This window comes from Muscardinus avellanarius, assembly GCF_963383645.1.
Source record: "Muscardinus avellanarius genome assembly, contig: SCAFFOLD_75, whole genome shotgun sequence".
NCBI lineage: Eukaryota > Metazoa > Chordata > Mammalia > Rodentia > Gliridae > Muscardinus > Muscardinus avellanarius.
In genome coordinates this window covers 1-23,624 of record NW_027664518.1, presented here as the reverse complement: position 1 = coordinate 23,624, position 23,624 = coordinate 1, and the positions used below count along the sequence as shown (strand labels likewise).

At 50.0% G+C, this 23,624-nt stretch overlaps 1 protein-coding gene across 1 annotated transcript; it reads left to right on the top strand.

The window, feature by feature from the left end:
- Positions 1 to 9,132: 9,132 nt before the first annotated feature.
- Positions 9,133 to 22,682, top strand: LOC308279560 (protein disulfide-isomerase A4-like; the record flags this gene model as incomplete). The annotated part of the gene is made up of 6 exons (XM_080720083.1): positions 9,133 to 9,208; positions 16,016 to 16,190; positions 17,746 to 17,951; positions 19,973 to 20,111; positions 22,209 to 22,414; positions 22,524 to 22,682. Coding segments are annotated over 6 exons (961 nt in total), but the record flags the coding sequence as incomplete, so codon positions are not given.
- Between the last annotated feature and the right edge of the window lie 942 nt (positions 22,683 to 23,624).

Below are 23,624 nucleotides of genomic sequence, written 5' to 3'. Positions count from 1 at the left end.
TGCTATGTTAGATGAGGGTTACGTGGGCGCCACATGTGTATGCTCTAGGGATAAACTCATACTCCATACACAGAATTCCTAATTTTCAGACAGCTAACCTGGAATCCTAAGGGATGACAGAAAATAGAATTGTTGGTAGGCTGTAATAGACATTATTCTAAAATAATGTTTTGTAAGTAATTTTCTCTGGATCAAGAGCTCCAAAGATACTATGCAGAAAAGAATTCTATGGCCAGTTTCACAAAAATCCTAATTACACTGTATATTGCTTGACTATTAATGAAAGGACAAAAGTTATCAAATATTTAAAAAATTAACTGAAAAAAGAACAATAAGAAAGAAAAGGAACAAGTAAGCCAAGCATGATGGCACACACTTATAATCCCAGCACTTGGGAAGCTGACACAGGCGGATGGCAGGTTGGCAGCCAGCCTCAGCATTCTATGAGAACACCTTCAGAGAAAGGAGTGCCATTTTATGCTGGTGAGAACCAGCTGGTAGAGTGTACAGACAGTACAGGCTCACCAAATACGGAAACAAGTTCTTAAAGGCAACAATTTCTGAAAGAAAAAAATACTTTTGCAATGGATTGGAAGGACAGCTTCTGATCATGTCCACTTAGATGTGCAATGGACATCTTGAATTCAGTGAAAGGAAACTCTACCTTCTAGTTTCTCAAGTCAGAAAACGTTGGGATTGCATTTGACTTCTCTTTCTCTCTCAAAACGCTCATCTAATCTATCAGCGACTCCTGGCAGCCCCACCTTCCCACTAGGTCCAGAAGCCTCAGCACCGTGACCACCATGGTGGTCCATGACCACCTGCAGCTCCGTGACCACCAGGTTCAAGTCAGTGATAGGCCCGCTTCAGAGGTTTCACGGGACACATGGGCATCTCGACCTCAGACAGATTATATTTTAAGCAACTGCGTGGGTGCAGAATGCCAAGGACTGAGGTGATCTCCAGAAACCGCACAAGGTGAGATTCATTACCCAATAGCCTTAGGAATCTATGCATTCCATTGGAATGCTTCAACAAGATCCCTGAAACAACCTACAACTAACTGCCTGGTTCTTGATTGCTGTCTCGCACTCGGGTGTGTGTGTGTGTGTGTGTGTGTGTGTGTGTGTGTGTGTGTGTGTCCGTGCGTGCGCATGCGCGCTCGAGCGCACCATGGAATTGAGACCAGGAGCATTCTACCTCGGAGCTACACCCCAAGAAAATTTGTTTTGTTTTGTTTTGTTTTTGGAAACGGGCTGAGACTAAACTGCTGAGAGCCTCACAATCTGTGACCAGGGTAGAAAGTTCAGGGTGCACCAGGTCACCATAAGCTCCCAGCCACGGGGTCAGGACTTGTAGACAAACACCCAGGCCCCTAGCCCTGGCACGGACGAGGCCCAGGTGTATGCACCAAGCATGCTTCCAGCTTGCAGGCAGGTGGACACCCTGGTGACCTGCTCCTCGGCTGCCTCCTTCCTGGCGCCCCCCTGGGTTGGGTCCTCCCACTCCCCCTGGGATCGCTGCGCAGATGGTCCCTGAAGCCCAGTCCTTGGATCTGGGCGCTGTGGGAGAAACCGAGCAGGACGCCCCCTCTCTTCTCCCTGTCAGTCTGTTTCTGGGTAGAGGGTCCCCGATCCCTGTCTTCTCGGTCCCTTTCCACCTTCTCTTCAGTTCTCTCGGCTCCTCTGCGGCTGTTTCCACCCCGGGAGAGTCGGAGGCTCCATCACGACCTGTGGCCGCGGAAGCCTGGCGGACGCCGGCGCGCTCCCCCGCCTGCAGGGGGCGCTGTGACGGGGGCGGCCGGACGCCGCTGGCCTCGGGGCTGCGGGGCCAGCGGAGGCTCGGGTCGGGTGGAGCTGGAGGCTGGATCTCCCGAACCCCGAACCCCGGTGCCGCCTCGGCGGGGCCGCTGCCGTGTCGGGCGGGTGGCAACGGGGACGCGGCGGCCGGAGCTCTGGCTTGGGCTTGGCGAGCCCGGCGGGAGAAGCGCGGGGTCCGTGCGCTGGGGTCCTGCGGCTGGTCCGGGTGGAGAAGCGCGGCCCGTGCACCTGTGGTCCTGCGGCTGGTCCCGGGTGCGAAGTCCTTGCTGCGGTGTCTTTATCCTTGGAAACCCAAGATGAGTGGACCCGGCTTGCCAGTCCATATCAGAGGCGGCAGATCAGTGGTCCTTCAGACTTTTTTTTTTTTTTAACCACTCCCGGTGGTTAAAATTGTGAATGAGTTGCCAAGATATAATCTCAGGAGAGTTTACAGAAAATAATGGCCATTTCTAATTTTCTCTTTTCAAGCCAACACATTCCAACATGTAACGTCAGCTATAACATCTATGGAAATGACCTAAGACAAGACCTTTGGGACCTCAGGCATGGTGCAAAGTTTTTAGATGTGGCACCAAAACCATAGTCTCTAAACGTAGAAAAGTAGTAAGTTAGACGTCACCGAATAAAAAGCTTCTACTTCAAGAAAGATGCTGTTAATTGAGTGGATAGAGCTGGGCATGGCTTGGCACGCCTGTAATCCCAGTACTTGAGTGGTTGAGACTGGACGATTGCAGGTTCAAGAAGAGCTTTGGCAATTTAGTGAGGCTCTCGGCAACAACAATGTAGCAAGACTCTGTTTCCAAATGAAAAATAAAATAGGGCTTCGGTTGTGGTTTATGTCCTGTGTTCAATCCCCCCACACACACACACACACAAGAAGGTGAGTAATCCCAGTACACAGTAGTCTGAGACAGCATGATCCCAGGTTTGAGGACAGCCTCAGTAAGTAGTGAGACTCTCATCAACCTAGTGAGACCCTGTTTCAAGATAAAAATTAAATAGGGCTGGGAGTATAGTTTAGAAGAAAAATGCGACTTCAGTCAATCCCCAGTACAAAACAGAGAGAGAGAGAGAGAGAGAGAGAGAGAGAGAGAGAGAGAGAGAGAGAGACGAGAAAAGAAGAGAAGAGAAGAGAGGAGAAGAGAAGAAAGGAAAGAGAGAAAGAAAGGAAATGTGCAGCCTGGTGTGGTGGTGGCACATGTCTGTAATCTTAGTTCTTGGAAGGCTGAGACAGGAGGATCGCTGCTTTGCTCAGAGGTAATAGGCCCCTGAGTTCAATCTTCAGTACCACCAAAAAAAAAAAATTAAATAAATAAACAAATAATAAAAAAATAAAAAATAATAGGGCTGGAAAGCCGGGCGTGGTGGCGCATGCTTGTAATCCCAGCATGTGGGAGACTGAGACTGGAGGATCACAGTTCGTGGACAGCCTCAGCTACTTAGTGAGACCCTCTGCAACTCAGTGAGACCCTGTTTCAAAAGTTTCAAAATAAAGAATAAAAAATAGGGCAGGGGATGTAGCTCGGAGGTCAAATGCCCCTGTGTTCCATCTCCAGACCCGCAAAAAAAAAGGAAATAGGCCAGGGAGTGTAGCTTGGAGGTAGAATGGCCCTGAGTTCAATCCCTAGTAATAACAGGGATTAACTTTAAAATAAAATAAATAAGCCGGGCGTGGTGGCACGGTGGCACACACTTGTAATCCCCGCACTTGGGAGGCTGAGACAGGAGGATCGCACAGGTTCGAAGCCAGCCTCAGCTACTTAGTGAGACCCTGTTTCCAAATAAAATATAAAAAATAGGTCTGGGAGTATAGCCTGGAGGTAGAAAGCCTCTGGATTCTACCCCAGTACCACCAAAATAAATAAATAAATAAATAACTTTAAAATAAAAAAGTTTGAAGGTCTGTCACTAACTTTCCTCAGTGTCTGCTGCAGACTGGGCTCTGTAAGAAGCTGCTTGTTTTAACCCTTTAAGCCTTCTCTGCCGAGGGACAGGGCACGGCATGAAATTATCCATAACCGGATCGGATGCTATTTGTCATTCCAGGTAAACATAGCATTTGCTGCTGTGGCCTTCTATTTTTCGGAGCAGGAGTGAGCGATCCTGGAGAAGTGGCAGAAGGAAATGTATAAGCAAGAGATGAAGGGCATTTATGAGACTGTTGACTCCCTGGGTAAGCTGGGCTTTTAATGAATCACTTTTAAGGAGCCACCTGATGGTAATTGTCTTCCTTCTCAGATTTAGCTACGGCTGTTGGAAGTTTTTTTTTTTTTTTCAGAACTGGGGGTTGAACCCAGGGGCATTCTACCTCTGAGCTACACCCACTCCAGCCCTATTTATTATTTTTTTTTGAAACAGGGTTTCACTCATTTGGAGAGGGCCTCATTAAGTAGCTAAGGCTGACTGCAAACCTGCAATCCTCCTGCGATCCTCCTGTCTCAGCCTCCCAAGTCCTGGAATTACAAGCGTGTGCCACCACGCCCAGCTTGGCTGGTGGGAATATTTAACTTGCCGTGGTTTACCGGTGGTATCTGTGCCTAGTATATTAATGCTCTGAATTCTTTACCTCCCACTTCAACCCTCCTCCGTTTCTCCCACATTTAGAATAACTGTATAGTTTAATTGCCTCTTTTAAGTAGCTGAAGCTGGCCATGTAACTTTATTTCTTTAATACATTAATATCTGTTCATCTTGATGGAATAACTTAAATTTTCTTTATTATTTCTTTTCTTTTCTTTTTTGTGTGGTACTGTGAATGGAACCCAGGAATATTCTGCCTCCAGACACAGCCCCAGTCTTTTTCATTTATTTATTTATTTATTTATTTATTTATTTATTTATTGTGGTACTTGGGATGGAACCCAGGGGTGTTCTACCTCCGAGCGACATCCTCAGCCCTATTTTCTATTCTTTTATTTTGAAATAGGGTCTCACTGAGTTGCAAAGGGCCTCACTAAATAGCAGAGGGTGTCTGTGAACCGTGATCCTCCTGTCTCAGCCTCCCAAGAACCGGGATTACAGGCATGCACCACCACACCCAGCTCTGATAAGAATTTTTTATGTTCATAAGAACTATGGATCTCATGAAGGAAACATAGGTGTTAAGTTAGGATAAGACTGGACATAGTGCAGTGTGGATGCAAAGAAGAGCCCAGAGAGGGAAGAGAGCAGTGGAGCGTAACACTCGTGTGTTTCCAGGGAAATCGTCAAGGAGCAGGTCCTAGGGAAATGACTCTGCAGCTGCTCAAAGCACTCCGCCTCATTCCTGCATCATGAAATACTAAAGCAGCGTAATACGTGGTCTCAGTTAAGCCTAAAGGGCTCATTCCCCACCTAAGGATTTATAAGTTTACCTGCGATACGAATGGTGGCAAATCAACATGTGAAACCAGGGAGATGAGAATCCAGGCAGAGGGGAGATCTAGTGCAAAGCCAGCTGTGAAATGACTGGAGTCCGGCACTCGGCGAACCCGAGCAGATCTGTGCGAGCTGATCTGCACGGATCTTCCTAGTTGATCACCTGGAGCCAGGGACAGTCCTGCTGATCAGAGATCGAGGGTGTGGTGCCACACAAGAACTGCAGTTAGCCCTTCTGCTGAGGAGCTGTTGGCTGCGAAGATCACTGGTAAGTTGCCATCTTTTGGTGAGAAGGACTTAGAGTCATGACTCCGTAACTTTCTTTCTTTTTTTTTTTTTTTCTTTTTCTTTATTTTGTAGTACTGGGGATGGAACCCAGGGGCATTCTACCTCTGAGCTAAACCCCAGGCCTATTTTTTTCATTCGTTATTATTATTATTATTATTATTATTAGTAGTAGTAGTAGTAGTAGTAGTAGTACTGGGGTTCCTGGAAGCCCTTCTACCTCCAGGCTACACTCCCAGACCTATTTTTATACTTTTAAATTTAGAAACAGGGTCTCTTAAGCCAGTGCAGCTGGCTTCGAACCTGCGAAATCCTCCTGTCTCCGCCTCCCAAGCGCAGGGATTACAAGCATGTGCCACCACGCCCGGCTTCATTCTTTATTTTGAAACAGGTTCTCACTGAGTTGCAAAGGGCCTCACTAAGTAGCTGAGGCTGTCCTAACCCTAACCCCAGTCCTATTATTCTTTATTTTGAAACAGGGCCTTGCTAAATAGCTGAGGCTGGTGTGTAACTGTGATCCTCCTGTCTCAGCCTCTCAAGTACTGGGATTACAAGTGTGTTCTACCATGCATGGCTTGTTTCTTTTTGTTTGTTTGTTTGTTTGTTTTTGGTACTGGGCATTAAACCCAGGAAGGCATTCTACTTCTGAGCTCCCATCCCCAATCCTTTTTTATTTTTATTTTATTGTATTTATTTATTTTGCGGTACTGGGGATGGAACCCGGGGGGGGGGCATTGTACCTCCAAGATACACCCTCCAGTCCTATTTTTAGTCTTTCTTTTTTTTTTTTTTTTTTTGGTGGTACTGGGATTCCTGGAAGCCTTTCTACTTCCGGGCTACACTCCCAGACCTATTTTTTTTATATTTTTATCTGGAAACAGGGTCTCTTAAGCCAGTGAGGCTAGCTTCGAACCAGCACGATCCAAGACCTATTTTCTATTTTATTTGGAAACAGGGTCTCACTAAGTTGCTGAGAGCCTCACTAAGTAGCTGAGGCTGGCTTCGAACCTGCGCAATCCTTCTGTCTCAGCCTCCCAAGCGCAGGGATTACGAGCGTGCGCCACGATGCCTGGCTCAGCTTTAAATGCTTTTAAAAACAAATTTATGCGTGTTGTGGTGGTGCACGCTTGTAATCTCAGTACTTGGGAGGCTGAAACAGGAGGATTGCAGGTTCATGGCCAGCCTCAGCTATTCAGTGAGGCTTTCCACAGTTTAGTGAGATTGTTTCAAAACAAAGAATAAAAAATAGGACAGGGAGGGGGGTATAGCTTAGAGGTAGAATGCCCCTGAGCTCAATCCCCAATACTACACACAATTACTTTAATTTCACATATATGTGCATATGTACATAAATAGATTGCATTTGACGGGTTTCCTCCCATATTTTTATCAACAAAAGGGCATTAGTGAAATTAGCTGTATTTGCCCCACATCTGGGTAAAGGGGGCTTTTGTTCTTAGTTTAGTAAAAATGAATAGGAAACTATGAAGAAAGACAAGATTCTAATTGGGCTTGTTTTTTTAAACAGTTCTTTAAAATTGAACTGTTTAGCTGGGCGTGGTGGCACACGCTTGTAATCCCCGCACTTGGGAGGCTGAGACAGGAGGATTGCGCAGGTTCGAAGCCAGCCTCAGCTACTTAGTGAGGCTCTCAGCAACTTAGTGAGACCCTGTTTCCAAATAAAGTATAAAATAGGTCTGGGAGTATAGCCCAGAGGTAGAAAAGCCCCTGGGTTCCATTTCCAGTAACACACACACACACACACACACACACACACACACAAATTCAACTATTTGATAGTCTACAATCATAATAAATTACTTCATCCATACTCATGTTAGTTGCATAATGTCTTTCTGCTCTACAAAATTGATATGAAACCATTTGATTCATAGGAATTCAATAAAAATATAAATTAAATGTTACTTTTGTTAGACCATTTCAAAAATAAAAAAATAAAATAAGGCTGGGGGGGGGGGTGTGGCTCAGATGTAGAAGTCCTCTGGGTTCAATCCCCAATACCACCAAAAAAAAGTTCATTAAACTGAAGAGCATGGTTGTGTATCCTATAATCCCAGTACTTGGGAGGCCGAGCAAGAAGGACCACAGATTCTAGGCCAGCCTGAGCAATCTAGCAAGACCCTGTTTCAAAATAAAAAAAATAAAAAAGAGTGGGGGTGTAGCTTGGAAATAGAATCCCCTTGGCTTCCATCCATAATACCAAAAAGTAAAAATAGCTGGGGTTATAGTTCAGAGGTAGAATGACCCTGTGTGTTCAATCCTCAATACCCCTTCACAAACACAATAAAACAAACTATAGACTCTTGGGTTTTATTGACTTTTTTGGAGGGGGAGGCAGTTTTCTTCAGGCCTTAGTCCTCATGTTTAAAAAACAACGCACCCACTGGGCAGGGCATGGTGGTGCAGGCTTGCAATCCCAGCATTTGGGAGGCTGACACAGAATGGCGGTTTCGGACAGCCTCAGCTATTTAGTGAGGCCCTTTGCAACTCAGTGAGACCCTGTTTCAAAATAAAGAATAAAAAATAGGGCTGGCCAAAAATAAATAAATAAATAAAAGAGAGAAACTCAACCCCTAATACCCTTAATACCCCATAGGCTCTCTTTCTTTCTTTCTTTCTTTTTTTTTTTTTTTTTTGTGTTACTGGGGTTCCTGGAAGCCCTTCAACCTCTGGGCTACACTTCCAGCCCTATTTTATATTTTACTTGGAAACAGAGTCTCACCAAGTTGCTGAGAGCCTCACTAAGTAGCTGAGGCTGGCTTCAAACCTGCGCGATCCTCCTGTCTCTGCCTCCCAAGTGCGGGGATTACAAGCGTGCACCACCACGCCAGGCTAGGCTCTCTTTCTGACAAGCAAACCTAGTTTTCTCAAACACAGTCAAGGGGAGAAACCTGAAGGCTATGTCTAAATCTATGTAAACCACCAAACTGCCTAGCTGATATTTCTCCTTTTTTACAGAAAATCACAGAAGGAATAAATAACACAAGGTAAAGAATCTGATGGCTTGTTCATAGGCCAAATCCTGGAATCCTTGCTCTGCATTCAACTTCCAGCGTGCTCAGCTCAGCTCTGTCCCCCAACCCAATACTCAAGAAAGGAAAGTAAGCCTTTATATGCTCAAGCAGAGCCCAAGCCCAGTAACATGAAGGGGCCTAGTTCTTTTCCCACCCACCCACAGAAACTCCTCCGGGGCTCTCGCTCACTGTAGCCACCGCAGATTCTCTAAGTACACGGGTTTTTCCTGCCCAACAGGAAATCTAGTGGGTGAAGCCCCCTCTCCAGGTCCCGCCCCGCCCACTGCCCCACCGACCAATCGGGCCCTGAGGCGTGCCCGGCCCCGCCCCCGGGCCCGTGGCGGTCTTTGTTCCCCCCAGCTCCTTTCCTCGCCTCGTGCGTTCCGCGCAAACCGAGTGGCAGGCGCTGATTGGTGGCCGCGGCGGAGCCAATCGGAAGGGGGCACCTCACGTTAGGGCTCGGAGTTTTAAACGCGCGGCCGGGGGCGCGGCCGAGGCGGAGCGGCCCGGCGCTCGGCCTCGCGCGGGATTGGCCTGCGCCGCGCCGTCGCCGGGGCACTTCCGGGCGGCTTCCCCGCGCGCGGGCGGCGTTCCCGAGGTCCCGGGGCTGCGCCGCCCGGCAAGAGGCCGCCGCCATGAGGCTCCGCAAGGCCTGCCTGCTGGCGCTGCTCCTGGCGCTGGCGCAGCTGCTGGCTGCGGGAGCCGACGAAGGTGAGCGGCCGGCCTGGCCGGGGTGGCGGCCCGTGCCCTTCGCGGGGCTCCTGCAGAGCTGGCGACGGGCGCCGACTTGCCGCGGCCTCGGGCGGCAGCTGGGCGCGGAGGGGCTCGGGGATCCCGGAGACGAGGGGGCGCGGGCCCGGCACCCGGGGCTAGGACGCAGCCGGACTTGGCACGGCTCCTGGGCCCCCAGCTCGGGTTCGGGCCCCGGGAGAGGGGAGCAGGGAACTGATTGAACTCACAGGCCTTAGCCCCGGGAGGGTGGGGGACAGAGGACCACTGTGGCCAAAACAGGTTTTAGAGCGGATGCAGGGCTGGAGGACCCTGGTGGGAGCTCCCGGGGGCCGCCGGTGGCAGCACACGTCTTCTTAAAATCGGGATCGGTCGATTTAGAAAGAATTAATGCAAGCGTTCTGGTTGAAGAAAGGGAGGCTTGGTTTGTGTCATATATAAACCAGGGATACCATGACCTCTGTCAGCATCGATTAGGCGGCTTCTACTGTGCACCTTCGATGGGCTGGGTTTGGGAAGTCGGGGCGGACTCCCCGCCCTCAAAGCCCGCAGACTAGTAAGGACAGTGGACTAGCGCCCAGCCATCGTATCGGCGTTTTTCTTTGAAATCTACTTGCGAGCAGAAGAGAACTTTTAAAATTAGGAAGCACTAGTCGCGGTTGCTGTTCCTAGAGAACTGGTCTTCCAGTACTGGCCTTAACCTTCCTTTCTGTCCTTTGTCCTAACTACTATTTGCCTGCTGAGTGTGTTCCAATATAAATAAATTCCTTTCCTAATATTAGTATGTAGGGGAAGTGTGAACTTTATACTCTTTCAAACAGGTTGGGCAATTTCCTTGGGGTTATTGATTTTAAAAAGAGGCTTTGCCCAAATAGAAAAGGAAGTAAAAATCAGCAGTTGGTTAAAAAAAAAGCAAAAACGAAAGGAACCAAGTATCGGTGCTGCGTGCAGGTGTGTCTTGGCACCTTTATCCAAATCTCCTGGGTGCTTATTTACATACAGAGACCCAAAATACACTGAACCTGAATGCAAGGGTGGGTCCCAGAATTTTCATTTAAACAAGTTTTTCACTCTTTCGTAGGCAGAATAAACTTTAGCGGCACGTGAGAGGTTGAGGACCAGTGTGATTGCTGGATACCTTTTTTGGGTCATAACTGAAAAGCACAGTATTGTCGTCTTGGTTTTGATCTAGTGGTCTGTTGGGGATTTTTTTTTTTTTTTTTTTTTTTTTTTTGTAACAGTAGTACTGAGGATAGAACCCAGGGCCTTCTACCTCCAGGCTATACACCCTCAGACCTATTTTATTTTTTTATTTGGAAACGGTCTTGCTAAGTTGCTGAGAGCCTCACTAAGTTGCTGGGGCTGGCTTTGAACCTGCAAATCTCCTGTTTCAGCCTCCCAAGTACTGGGATTACAAGCGTGTGCTACCACCCCGAGGCTGGGAGAGTGAGGCGCACGCTTGCGTGGAGTGCAAGGACTGTGGGGACCACCGAGTTTATCCCTTGGGTCACAGCTCACTAGTGCAGTAGAGTCCCTGGGAAGCAGTTGCTTTCGAAATAGGCAAGGGCAGTCCTCCCAGAGCTTCTAGCTTTCTCCAGGACTCTCCCCATCACGGAGGGCATCCCTGGCCCTCTTTGTCCCACAAACATTTAATTCAGGGCTCTTTTATCCCCCACCTAGAAACTGTTTTTAGGCCTTTTTGAGTATCTCACCTTTTTGTTAATGTATATGTGTGGTGCTAGGAATTGACCCCAGGAATAGTTTAAGTTACCACAGGCCAGCCTCGAATTTGCAATCTTCCCATCTTACCCTCCCTTGGTGTTGTGCTTACAGGCTCATGCTACCATGGCCAGCTATGTATTTTATTTTGAGACAGTCTCACTAAATTAATCAGGTGCCTCTAACCTTTGATCCTCCAGTGTCAGCCTCTCAAGTACTGGGGTAGCACGCCTGGCTGCCATGCCTGGTTCAGTCCCATTTTATTTATTTATTTATTTATTTTGTGGTACTGGGGATGGAACCAGGGACATTGTACCTCCAAGCTACACCCCAGCCCTATTTTTTATTCTTTATTTTGAAATAGGGTCTCACTGAGATGCAAAGGGCTTCACTGAGTAGCTGAGGCTGGCTGTGAACCTGTGATCCTCCTGTCTCGGCCTCCAAAGTACTGGGATTAGAAGCCACACCACCACGCCTGGTTCTGTCGCGTTTGAGATTCAGCAGCACAGTGGTGTCCGGGTGCTCAAATACCTCCTCCACCAGCACGGTCACTGAATGACCTCAGGCCTTGATGGTCTAGGTCTCAGTTCACAGGACTGGCATGTCTCGTAGTGGAGATGCCTGGACTAGCCAGGCACAGTAGCGTGTGCTCGTAATTTCAGTGCTTGGGAGGCCAAAACAGGATCACAGGTTTAAGGTCAACCTCAGCAGTTCAGGAAGACCCTTAGCAACTTCGTGAGACCCTGTCTCAAAATAAACACAAGAAGGACTCGAGGTTTAGCCCAGAGGTGGAATGCCCTGGGCTCAATCTCTAGTACCACATACCCACAGCCCCTGGGCTCCTCACATCTTGAATAGGAAAAGTTTTTTTTTTTTTTGTTGTTGTTGTTGTTGTTGTTGTTGTTTTTTTGTGTGTGTGTGGTGCTGAGGATTGAACCCAGGGGCATTCTACCTCCAAGCTCCAGCCCCATTTTTTATTCTTTATTTTGAAACAGAGTCTCACTAAGTTGTGGAGGGTCTCACCAAGTTGCTGAGGCTGGCCAGGGATCTTCAATCCTCCTGTTTCAGCCTCCCAAGTACTGGGAGTACAAACGTGTGCTACCATGCCTGGCTAAGAAAATATTTTGATCCTGTTTGTTGCTAATTTTTTTAAATTTAGGATTGGTTTGTTTACATTTAAAAGTGGAAATCCGCTTGTGTTATGCTAAAGAGACTTAAGCTGCCTCACTTTTATTTTCTGAGAAATAATTATTTTCAGAGACTTAGACAAGCAGAAAGCTGGGTATAGTGGCCCACGCTTGTAATCCCAGCACTTAGGAGGCTGAGACAGGAGGGTGCAGTTTGTGGGCAGCCTCAGCTACTAGTGAGACCCTCCACAACTTAGTGAGACCCTGTTTCAAAGTTGAGAATAAAAAATCTGGCTGGGGGTGTAGCTCAGAGGTAGCATGCCCCTGGTTACCATCCCTAGCACCACACACACACACACACACACACACACACACACACACACACACGCAGCAGAAAATCTAAATGATTCCACCTAAACTCGGGTGTGTTAGGAAGAAAATCTGTGACTGTGGTTCGGCGGTTGAGTGACCAGGCCCCTCCCCTCCAGTGCTGGTTTGTGGTCCTGGGCAGGTGACCGGCTTCCCTGTGCCTCAGAGTCTTCACCTGTAAACTTCAGGGAAGATACTTTGCTCAAGGGATAAAGTACTGTGTTTACGAGTCTGGGCACAGTGCCTGGTGCAAGGTAAATCTCAGCTATGACAATATGGCCGTTACTCGTTCTGATGCCGTAAGCTGGTGAGTGTCGGTCTAGTGGAGTTCGCGTAGCTCTTGCAGCCGTGTCCCTGTGGGAGCTGGAGTGTCCAGCCGAGGAGGTAGAATGAGGGCTTGTGGCAAGTGCCTGCGTCCAGGCGGGCGAGGCTGCAGGTGGCCATCGGTGGCCTCCGTGTGAGTGGACAGGACCGCATCAGGTCCCCCGTTATCAGGAGCGACCTCAGGTGGGCTGCGCACTGTGGAGATGAGTCTAAGGCGCCGTGTCTCCTGCTGAGAAAGATTCGTCCTTTCCGCGGGGATAGAAGGTTTGACACGTATTTCCTACCCTGGAATGAACAACTTTCAGAGCGAAGCATAAGCCGGGCATGATGGCGCATGTCTGTAATCCCAGTATGTGGGAGGCTGAAACAGGAGGACAGCAGGTTTGAGACCAGCCTCAGCACCTTACTGAGACCCTGTTTCAAACTAAATAAATAGAGGCTGGGCTTGGTGGCTCACACTTGTAATTCCAGTACTTAGGAGGCCTAGACAGGAGGATCCAAGTTCTCTGCCAGCCTCAGCAATTTAGGGAGGCCCTTTGCAATTTAGTGAGACTTTGTTTCAAAATAAAGAATAAAAAAATAGGACTGGGCGTGTGGCTCAGAGGTAAAATGCCTCTGGGTTCCATCCCCAGTAACACACACACACACACACACACACACACACACACCTAAAAAATAGGGGTGGGGGTATAGATTAGAGGTAGAGTGCCCCTCAGTTCAGTCCCTAGCATCTCTCCCTCTCTCTCTCTCTCCACCCCTCTCTCTCTCACACACACACACACACACAGTGGAACCTAATAAAAAGTTGTCTTCCCATTAAATTGTGTTCGTGCTGTGTGAGTTTCTAGTAGGTAGGATTATAGAGCTAGAGGCCGGGGTTGTAGCTCACACACAGAACGCTTGCCTTGCACGAAGGCCCTGGGTTCTATCCCCAGTGCCACAAAAAGGGGGATATAGAGCCAGCCCTTTCTCAAATTGCAAAGGAATCGGCCCTGGCATTTTCTGTGGGTTGGGAGGAATGGAAGGATAGGGCCATGTTGCCTTAGTGCTGTAGTGGAGGTTGCTTAATTTTGTAGGGAATACGCTGTCATTTTGTTTGATATCCTTAAAAAAGGTAACGCAGAGCCGGGCGTGGTGGCACGCACTGGTAATCCCAGGCCTTGGAGGCTGCCGGCTTTGCAATTCATCTTTTAAAAGTGTCAAGGAAAGCCGGTGTGGTGGCGCACGATTGTAATCCCAGCATTTAGGAGGCTGAGAGGAGGACTACGGTTTGTGGCCAGCCTCAGCTACTTAGGCCCTTCGCAACTTAGTGAGACCCTGTTTCAAAATAAAGAATAAAAAATAGGGTGGGGCTGTGGTTCAGAGGTTGAATACCCCTGGGTTCCATCCGGACCCGCAAAAAAAAAAAAAAAAAAAAGTCAAGAAATAGTTGCCTCTTGAGAACGCCCCAACCCATTTAATCGGGAGGGCTCACCACTAGTCGTGATGAAAAGTCTCCTTCAGGCTGAGCATAGGCCAAAAAAAAAAAAAAAACTGCTCTTCCTTTTTGTAAATTCACCCTGGAGGGGACCTACCCACGTGGCTGTGGGGGTGTGTGGCTCAGAGGTCAAATGCCCCTGGGTCCATCCCCAGGCCCGCAAAAACAAAAAGAAAAGTAGATTCCATTCCCTCACGCTTTCTCTCTGACCTTCTATCTCTCCAGTCTTCGTGCCAATAAATGTGATTCTCTGACTGGGCCTGGTGGCTAGGCAGTGAGGGTCAGTGTGGACAGTCCGCAGAACCTACCTGACTGCCCACCGCCTTGCAAACCCACGGGTGGGAGTGGGGGTGCCCAGCAGGCCCCCACCTGGAGCAGAACCTGCAGAACGTCCCTGCACAAGGCCCCAGGTTTGGGGGGGGGTCCTCCGGTGAACCATTTGGAAAGCCTCCATCGGTCAGGGTCATCGTAGACAACTCTAGCGGGCCTGCTGGCTGGCCTGTGTTAAATTCCAGGGACCCCAAGGGCATTGGGTCCTGCGATTCAGAAGGACCAGGACACAATAGCACGGGCCACCAGACGTGACTGGGAGGGGATTCTTTCTGTGAGGGTCAAGGAGCAAGCCTAGGCCACCGCCTGGAACAGGCTTGGCCGCTTGCTGACATTAGCGCAAGATGCATCTTTTAACCTCGAGTGGCTCTTTGAAAAGAAGCATGTCAACAGACCAGGCGCGATTCTCTGATGGCAGAACAGAGGTTCATTCCCCACCCTCAGCCCCGCTCCGCCTCAGTGGTCTAGAAAGATCTAGCTGGGAGATGGAAGGCCAGTGGAATGCTGGGTGATGCTGGGTAAGGAAGCTGGTTGTTCCCCAGGGAGGTGTCTGCAATCGGGAGCTGCGGGCCTCTCCTGGTGCTGCGCCCCAGCTGCCTGGGAGTGTAGGCCGGAGGTAGAAGGGTTTCCAGGAACCCTAGCACCACCAAAAAAGTATATCTTTTTTAAAGGGTTGGGGGTGTTGCTCAGAGGTAGAATGCTCCTGGGATCAAGTACCCGCTCCCCCAAAAAAGCACTGGGGACCCATGATCACTTGAGTCTATCATGTAGCAACAACGTCTCTTGAACTTGGAGGGATATACTCGCTTTCTCACGCTCTGGAAGGACACTCTGCTTCCAAGAGTATAGCCGTTGTATTTATTTGGTGCATATTGGTCCCTCGATTCCCAAGTTCGTCCTCTCAAGGTGTCTTCTACCTCTGGGTATTACTCAGAAGTGACTTTAAAGGTTAAGTCCAGCCTTCTTCCCTCAGCCTTTCCCTTGAGGATGATGAAACTTGTCGGGTATTTTTTTATCTGTGAGTGTGAGGTGAAATTCCACCCTGCTTCTGGAACAGTTAGTATCTGTCCTCCAGAATGAAAAGCCAGGAGTGAGTCCTCGCCTGTGCTCTTCGTGCCGGGCAGGTAGGGGGTTTGTGGGAAGCTGCGCGGAGGCCCTGCCCATGGGAGCCGGGCAAGGCAGAGGGCCTTGTGTCCAGGGCTGGTCCTGCCCACCAAGTCTGCACGGCACATCTGCCTTTCAGTCCTCGAGTGACGGTCTATAGGCGGGCGCTTGTTCGCCGCAGCCCCCGACCTGGACGCTCACACGGCCGCTCGCTCGCGTGCAGACTCAGCGGAGCCCCGGGGGAGGACCTTGGGGCTCACGAGGACTTTCAAGGCTTTAGGGCCTGAGGAGCGTGAGGAGCTGCCAGCTTCCTGACCAGTCTGGGGGTTCTCTCTTCAGACTCTTCTGATCAAGAAAATGCTGTGGAGGAGGAAGACGACGAGGAGGAGGGAGATGAGGAGGACGACGACTTGGAAGTTAAGGAAGAAAACGGAGTCTTGGTCCTAAATGACGCAAACTTTGATAGCTTTGTGGCTGATAAAGACACAGTGCTGCTGGAGTTCTATGCGCCATGGTAAGGACCAGCACGCTGGCTCCTGCAGCTGGAAGGCAGGGTCTGGCGAAGGAGCTCGGGCTCAGTTGTTGGGCTAGCTGGGAGGAGCAGCCACCGGCTGGCCGGCAGGGTTTTGTTTTTTTGTTTTGTTGTGTTTTGTTGTGGATCTGGGGATGGAACCCAGGGGCATTTGACCTCCAACCTACACCCCCTGCCCAATTTTTTATTCCTTATTTTTTTTTTTTTTTTTTTTTTTGGTGGTACTGGGGTTCCTGGAAGCCCTCCTTCCTCCGGGCTACACTCCCAGACCTATTTTTTTTTTTTTAATATTTTTGAAACAGGGTCTCTTACACCAGCACGACTGGCTTCGAACCTGCGCGATCCTCCTGTCTCCGCCTCCCAAGCGCGGGGATTACAAGCGTGCGCCACCACGCCCGGCGTTTTTATTCCTTATTTTGAAACTGGTCTCACTGAGTTCCAGAGGGCCTCACTTAAGCAGCTGAGGCTGTCCACAAACCACGATCCTCCGGTCTCAGCCTCCTGAATGTTGGGATTACAAGCATGTGCCACCACGTCCAGCTCCGTAGGGTTTTTTTACACACACACAGGCCCCGGGGGAAGCGGCACTCCACCTGTCTTCCTGTTTCCCCTCCTAATCAGCACTTTCTTTAATTCTCTTGTTCTCCTTCCCTTCACCTTTCTCCTGTTGTCTTGTTCATTTGTTTCATGGTATTGAACCCAGGGACATTCTACCTCTGAGCAATACCCCCAGCCCTATTTTATTTTTATTTTGAAACGGTCTCACTGGGTTGATGAGCGTCTCACTACTTCTGAGGCTGTCCTCCAACCTATGATCCTTCTGTCTCAGCCTCTCAAGAACTGGTCACTGGGTCAAACTTTGAAAAGCTTATGTAGTTGCTCTTCCATGTCAAGGCAGGTTGATTCCTGCTTCCTCTACCCCACAGACACCGAAGTCCACTGATGCTTAAATCTCTGGTGTAAAGTTTGCATATGACCAGAGCATTTCCTCTAGTATTCTTTGGGGGGACAGGTATTTGTTGTACTGAGGATTGAATCCCGGGTCCCACACATGCGAGACAAACACTGTACCACCTTCTCTGCCCTTTTTATTTCAAGACAGGGTCTCACTGAGTTGCCTAGGCTGACCTTGAACCACTGCACCCAGCTCATTATTATTTAAATCAGTCTCTAGATTATTTATACTTAATAGAACAAAGTTTCTTCATAATGTGTTGGGGGTGATTTCTTCCTCCTCCTCCTCCTCCTCTTTTTCTTGCGGTGCTGGGGATGGAACCTAGGGGCATTCTGCCTCTGACCTACACCCCCAGCCCTATTTTTTATTCTTTATTTTGAAGCAGGGTCTCATTGACTTGCAAAGGGCCTCACTTAGACTGGCCGCAAACCACGATCCTCCTGTCTCAGCCTCCCAAATGCTGGGATTACAAGAGTGCGCCACCGTGCCTGGCTCTGAAGTCCCCATTTTTGTGTGTATTGTTGGATTTAAATCTTCATGGATACAGTTAACCTGTTTTTTCTTCCCTAAATCAATTTTTAGGTGTGGACATTGCAAGCAGTTTGCTCCAGAATATGAAAAAATTGCCAATACCTTGAAGGACAATGATCCTCCCATTGCTGTTGCTAAGATCGACGCCACCTCTGCGTCCATGCTGGCCAGCAGGTTTGATGTGAGTGGCTATCCCACCATCAAGATCCTGAAGAAGGGGCAGGCTGTCGACTACGAGGGCTCCAGGACCCAAGAGGGTAAGATGGGACCTGAGCCGCTAGGGATTCGAGGCCCGAGGCCCGAGTCCCTCCTCCAGGGAGGCACATGGGTGATGGATGAAAGGAAGGGAGGGAGGGAGGGGAGGAAGGGCGAGCAGACCTGGGACTGGCTTTCCCAGGAGCACCCGCCTGCGAGAATCTTGGGGTAACCAAGGTGGAAGGAGCGTGCCTCACCTGTGATATTCAAGATCTGGAGCCAGGAACATTAAGAAATGACATCAGAGGCCATCTTTCCTGGTGATTGGCATGTGTCTGGAGTGCTCACCCAGACAGATTGCAGATTGCTGGGCCCCAGCCCAGAGATGCTGATTCAATAAGTTTCAGGTTAGGCCAGATAACTGGCATTTTGTAGACACGCCCAGGGCTCCCCAGTGCTGTGCTGCAAAGCCATGCAGCCAAGGGCTACAGCGGGGAGACTCTGGCAACCTATGCTCAGGCCTGATGGGGTCCTGCCCGGCTCACAAGCCCACATGAGTTTATCAAGTGAATGTGGTTTCCTTTAGCAGGGGCAGATATGTATGTGTGTGTGTGCGTGCGCATGTGCATGCGCTGCTGGGGGTTGAACCCCAGACATTCTACCTCCGAGCTACACCCCCAGACCTATTTTTTATTCTTTATTTTGAAATGGGTCTCACTGAGTTGTGAAGGGCCCAAGTAGCTGAGGTTATCCAAGGACCGCGATCTTCTCATCTCAGCCTCCTAAATCCTGGGATTAAGTGTGCGCCACCACGCCTAGATTTTATTCTTTATTTTATTTTATTTTTATTTTTATTTTTTTCAGGACTGGGATTGGAATCTAGGGGCATTTTACCTTTAAGCTACACCACCAGCCCTATCTTTTTATTCTTTATTTTGAAGCATGATCTCACTGAATTGCAAAGGGCCTCACTAAGTAGCTGAGGCTGTCCTTGAACCGTGATCCTACTGTCTCAGCCTCCCAAATTCTGGGATTACAAGCGTGCGCCACCACACCCGGCTTTATTCTTCATTTTGAAACAGGATCTCACTAAATTGCAGTGGCCCTCACTAAGTAGCTGAGGCTGACGGTGAACCTGGGATCATCCAGTCTCGGTCTCCCAAGCAGTGGGATTACACACGTGTGCCACCATGCCTGGCTGTATACTTCCTTTAAGTACATAGGAGTCTGCATCTGAATGCTGAAAGTATATTTTTTTAGGATTATAGGAATCTGCCCAATGTTAAATTGTAAGGGACCTGGCCCATTTTGGAATCTTTAGAACAGTGTGTACCGATGTGGCCTCCTCAGGCCCTGGCCTCACTTCCAATTTTGTTTGTTTGCTTGTTTTTACAGCAGTAGTGATTGAGCCCAGGGACATTCTACCTCCTAGCTACACCCCCAGCCCTATTTTTTATTCTTTGTTTTGAGACAGGGTCTCACTAAGTAGCTGAGGCTAGCCATGAGCCTGCAGTCCTCCTGTCTCGGCCTCCCAAGTACTGGGATTACCAGCATGCCCCACCATGCCCAGCCCACAAACCACACCTTTTTAAATCCTTTCCAGGTGATGCTCCTGCAGCCTAAACAGTGGGGGCTACTGTTCCTCTTCTGCATCTTTCTTGATTTTTTAATTTTAAGATGCATTTAATATACTAGTGCTAGATATGTATGGTTAAATACATACATGTGCTGAACATGTTATGAGGCATGTGTGATCAAAAGGAGTGGGAGGTGACTGCCCAGACTGCACCTGCAGCGGGCACAGTCTAGGAATAAAAAGCGTCATGCAAAAGACAGGTCTTCTGCCACCTGGAGAAGGCTGAGGCCATGTGTGTGGCAGTGGGAAGTTCACAAGCAGTTTTGGGAAACAGCAGGCTTACCCAGAGTCCTCAGAACTGCGCAGGCGGCCCCAGCAGGAGACGCAGTTGGGATTGAGGAGGTCACGGCTGCCCTCCTTGCCTCTCGCCTCCCTGCCTGCCTGCTTCTGCAGGGGCTCCAGCCTCGCTGTGCTCAGTCTCATTTGTTTGATTTTCTTATTTTTCAGAGATCGTCACCAAGGTCAGAGAAGTGTCCCAGCCCAACTGGACGCCCCCACCAGAAGTGACGCTCGTATTGACCAAAGATAACTTTGATGAAGTTGTGAACGATGCGGACATCATTCTGGTGGAGTTCTACGCCCCGTGGTAAGCAGGTCCCGGGAGGTCCGCATTACTAAGATGCTGAGTGTTACCGCCCTGTGGGCGCGTGAGGTGTGGGCGTGGGAGCTTCGGTGGGAGGTGGGTTCGGGTACTGGGTCTTTTGGAAGAGGTGTGGCCGTGAAGGGCCAGCAGGGGAGTGGGTGTAAGAGAGCCAATAATCCTTTCTTGCAGGGAAGGGACCCACTGGAAAGATGCCAGAAAGAGAGAGTGGGAGAGTTCAGGCAGCTGATGTTAGTGTTCTCAAGAGCTTGGGGACCAGAGCAACTGCTGTCTCGGAGGTGGGAGTGGGGAGAGGCAGTGTGTGCTCAGGTGCATGGATGACGGGTGGGGAGCCAGTCAGCGGGCAGACCAGAATGCAGGAGAGACTTCACGGGGAGATGTGTGTGCCTCCAGAAGCGGCTAAGGCACCACTGCGAGTTTGTCGTGGGCCAGCGGTTCTGGTGAGCAGGTCTGGTATGTGCCTGGATGTACCGTATAGACTAGGATGGCGGCCAGCAAGTTGTGAGTCAGGAACGTGACCATCTGGCCAACAGGAGTGGGCGGCCACAAGTGGCTGGCTTCTGAGGATGAGTCCCCAGGAGGTGTGGGGAGAGGAAGTGTGCGGCTTAGAATCCACAGGCAGAGGCGGAGGCTGACACGCGCAGTCACACCTTCCACACGGTGCGGGGCCGAGCACCCTCACTCCAGGCACAAGGCTCTCTGGCTTCTGCAGCAAAAACACCACCAAAAACCACTGTACCTGATCGCTGGACTACACTTGTAATCCCAGCGCTTGCGAGGCTGAGACAGGGGGATCGCACAGGTTCCAAGCCAGCTTCAGCTGCTTAGTGAGGCTCTCAGCAACTTAGTGAGACCCTGTTTCCAAATAAAATATAAAATAGGCCCTGAGGTAGAAAAGCCCTTGGGTTCCACCCCAGTACCACAAAAACAAAAAACAAAAAACAAAAAAACACTGCACCTGATCACTGCTATGTGTGCACATGAGGTGGGAAGGTGAGCCAGACCTCCACAGGTTGCTAAGAACCTCGACCAGCTGAGGCTTGTCCCAAGAGCACAGGTGTACACTGCCACGCCCGGCCCACAGTTGACATCTGCAGGATGCTTTGTTTAATTTACTTGACTGTCCTACGGTGCTGGAGAAGACAGTATTTTTTTTTGTTGTTGTTGTCTTTTTTTTTTGAAACAGGGTCTCTTAAGCCAGCACAGCTGGCTGGCTGGCTTCGAACCTGAGTGATCCTCCTGTCTCTGCCTCCCAAGCGCGGGGATTTCAAGCGTGCGCCACCACGCCTGGTAAAGATGGTGGTTTTTTTTTGTTTTGTTTTGTTTTTTAAGATTTAAAGAAGTTTATTAGAAGATAGAAATACAGAAAATAGAAATACAGCTCCATACCAGACTGGCATGGAGAGGTGACTTGAAATGAATACACCCAAAAGATGGTGTTTTATCTTAAATGAAGACTGAGCCAGTGTCATGAGGCCCTGGGTAGGCACGAGTTGTCGGGTCTGTGGTGTAGACTAGCCACACTAAGTACCAGTCTGAAGCCTGCGTTCCTCTGGCTTCTGTTCATCTTCCCCTGCCCTGGTGGTCTGTGGACACGGGCTTGGGTTCACCTGCTCCGCATCCTCTCTGCCTTTGTCCTGTGGTTACCGTGCCTCATCCTCAGGGCTCCTGTCTGCTTCCGCCCTGAGCCTCAAGTCCCAGCTCAGCTGTCACTTCCTCTGTGACGCTGTCTGACTTGTGTCTCTGCCAGCCCCCGACCAAGAGAATCCACTCTTCTTAGGACATTGTCTACCTTGGCCTCTCTCTCCCGGGTCTCCCCTTGCCTTGTGCCAGTCTGCAGTGCTCCTGTCTGCACACATGTGCGTGTGTACACGCGCTTGTGCATGTCACCCCAGTGTGTGAATGCCACGGCAGGACACTCACTTCTCCCTCCTGCTGTGTCTGCGGGACCTGCCTGGCACCCGCACCCAGGAGACATTCCTGGACTTGCTCGGGAATGCCAAATCACTTTCCGGGCCTCGTTTTGCTGGAAGTGAGTCCGTACTGGACTGTGCCCCTGATAGAACTGCTTCCCCTTGGCAGGTGTGGACACTGCAAGAAACTCGCGCCCGAGTACGAGAAGGCGGCCAAGGAGCTCAGCAAGCGCTCTCCCCCGATCCCCCTGGCAAAAGTTGACGCCACCGCAGAGACGGACCTGGCCAGGCGCTTCGATGTCTCTGGCTACCCTACCCTGAAAATCTTCCGCAAGGGAAGGCCTTTTGAGTACAACGGGCCCCGAGAGAAATACGGTATGGCCGCGATGGCACAGGGAGGCTCCCTGGCAGGCCACCCTTGGGTGGTAGGAGCTCACAGTGTCAGCTACGAGGGCGCCCCCTCAGGCGTGTGCTCTGCCCCCAGGGATTGTCGACTACATGATTGAGCAGTCCGGCCCCCCCTCCAAGGAGATTCCAAACCTGAAGCGGGTCCAGGAGTTCCTGAAGGACAGCGACGATGTCGCCATCATTGGAGTCTTTCAGGGGGACAGTGACCCCGCCTACCAGCAGTATCAGGATGCCGGTAAGTTCTGGCCCTCTGCTGCACAAAGCTCACGGGCCTCCATTAGGAGATGGCAGGCCTGGCTCTGCCAGTGAGCGACACTATAGCCGCAGGCCGTGGCCCACTCCACGAGCACCATCTTTCCGACTCCCAGAGGTCGTCATGTTAATTGGGGTGATGTAGCTAAAGTACTTAGCAGAGTGCTACCTGCACAGTACATGCTAGCCTTGCTGCTGAGGAGGGATTATGTACTGTCAGCAGCCATGTTCTGTGGGGGGAGGAGAGGGCAGGCAGCAGTCACCCCATCCAGGGGCCCACTATCTGCCCTAGCATGGCTCCCGATGCCTGGGGACCCATCACTTTCTCCTGAGAACCCCTTCCCCCCCTCACACACTGGTTAACTTGGCTTTCTACTTTAAAGTACAGTTAAATCTTTTATTTTCTCTTTCGTAGTATCGGGGATTGAACCCAGGTGCATTCTCCCTCAAGCTACACCCCCAGCCTGGCTTTTTATTCTTTATTTTGAAACAGGGCCTCACTAAGTAGCTGAGGCTGTCCAAGAACCCAGATCCTCCTGTCTCAGCCTCCTGAATACTGGGATTGCAAGCGCGCGCCACCACGCCCAGATTTTTATTCTGGATTTTGAAGCAAAGTCTCACTAAGTCACAGAGGGCCTCACAAGTTAGCCGATGCTAGCCCCAACCTGCGATCCTCTTGTCTCGGCCTCCCCCGACTACTGAGACTACAGGGTGTGCCACCACGCCGGGCGTAAGGGTGTGCCACCGCGCCGGGCGTAATCTAAATCTTTGAAACAGGCTCTTTGCCCACGTAGTGTTTGTTTGTAGCATAATAACAATTATGTGCACATCCAGTGCGGATTAAAGCTATAATGAAACGTACCATGGAACTAAATTCAGTTCTTCGTTGGCTTGGTAACCATGTCACCCATGCTCCAGCTAGTCA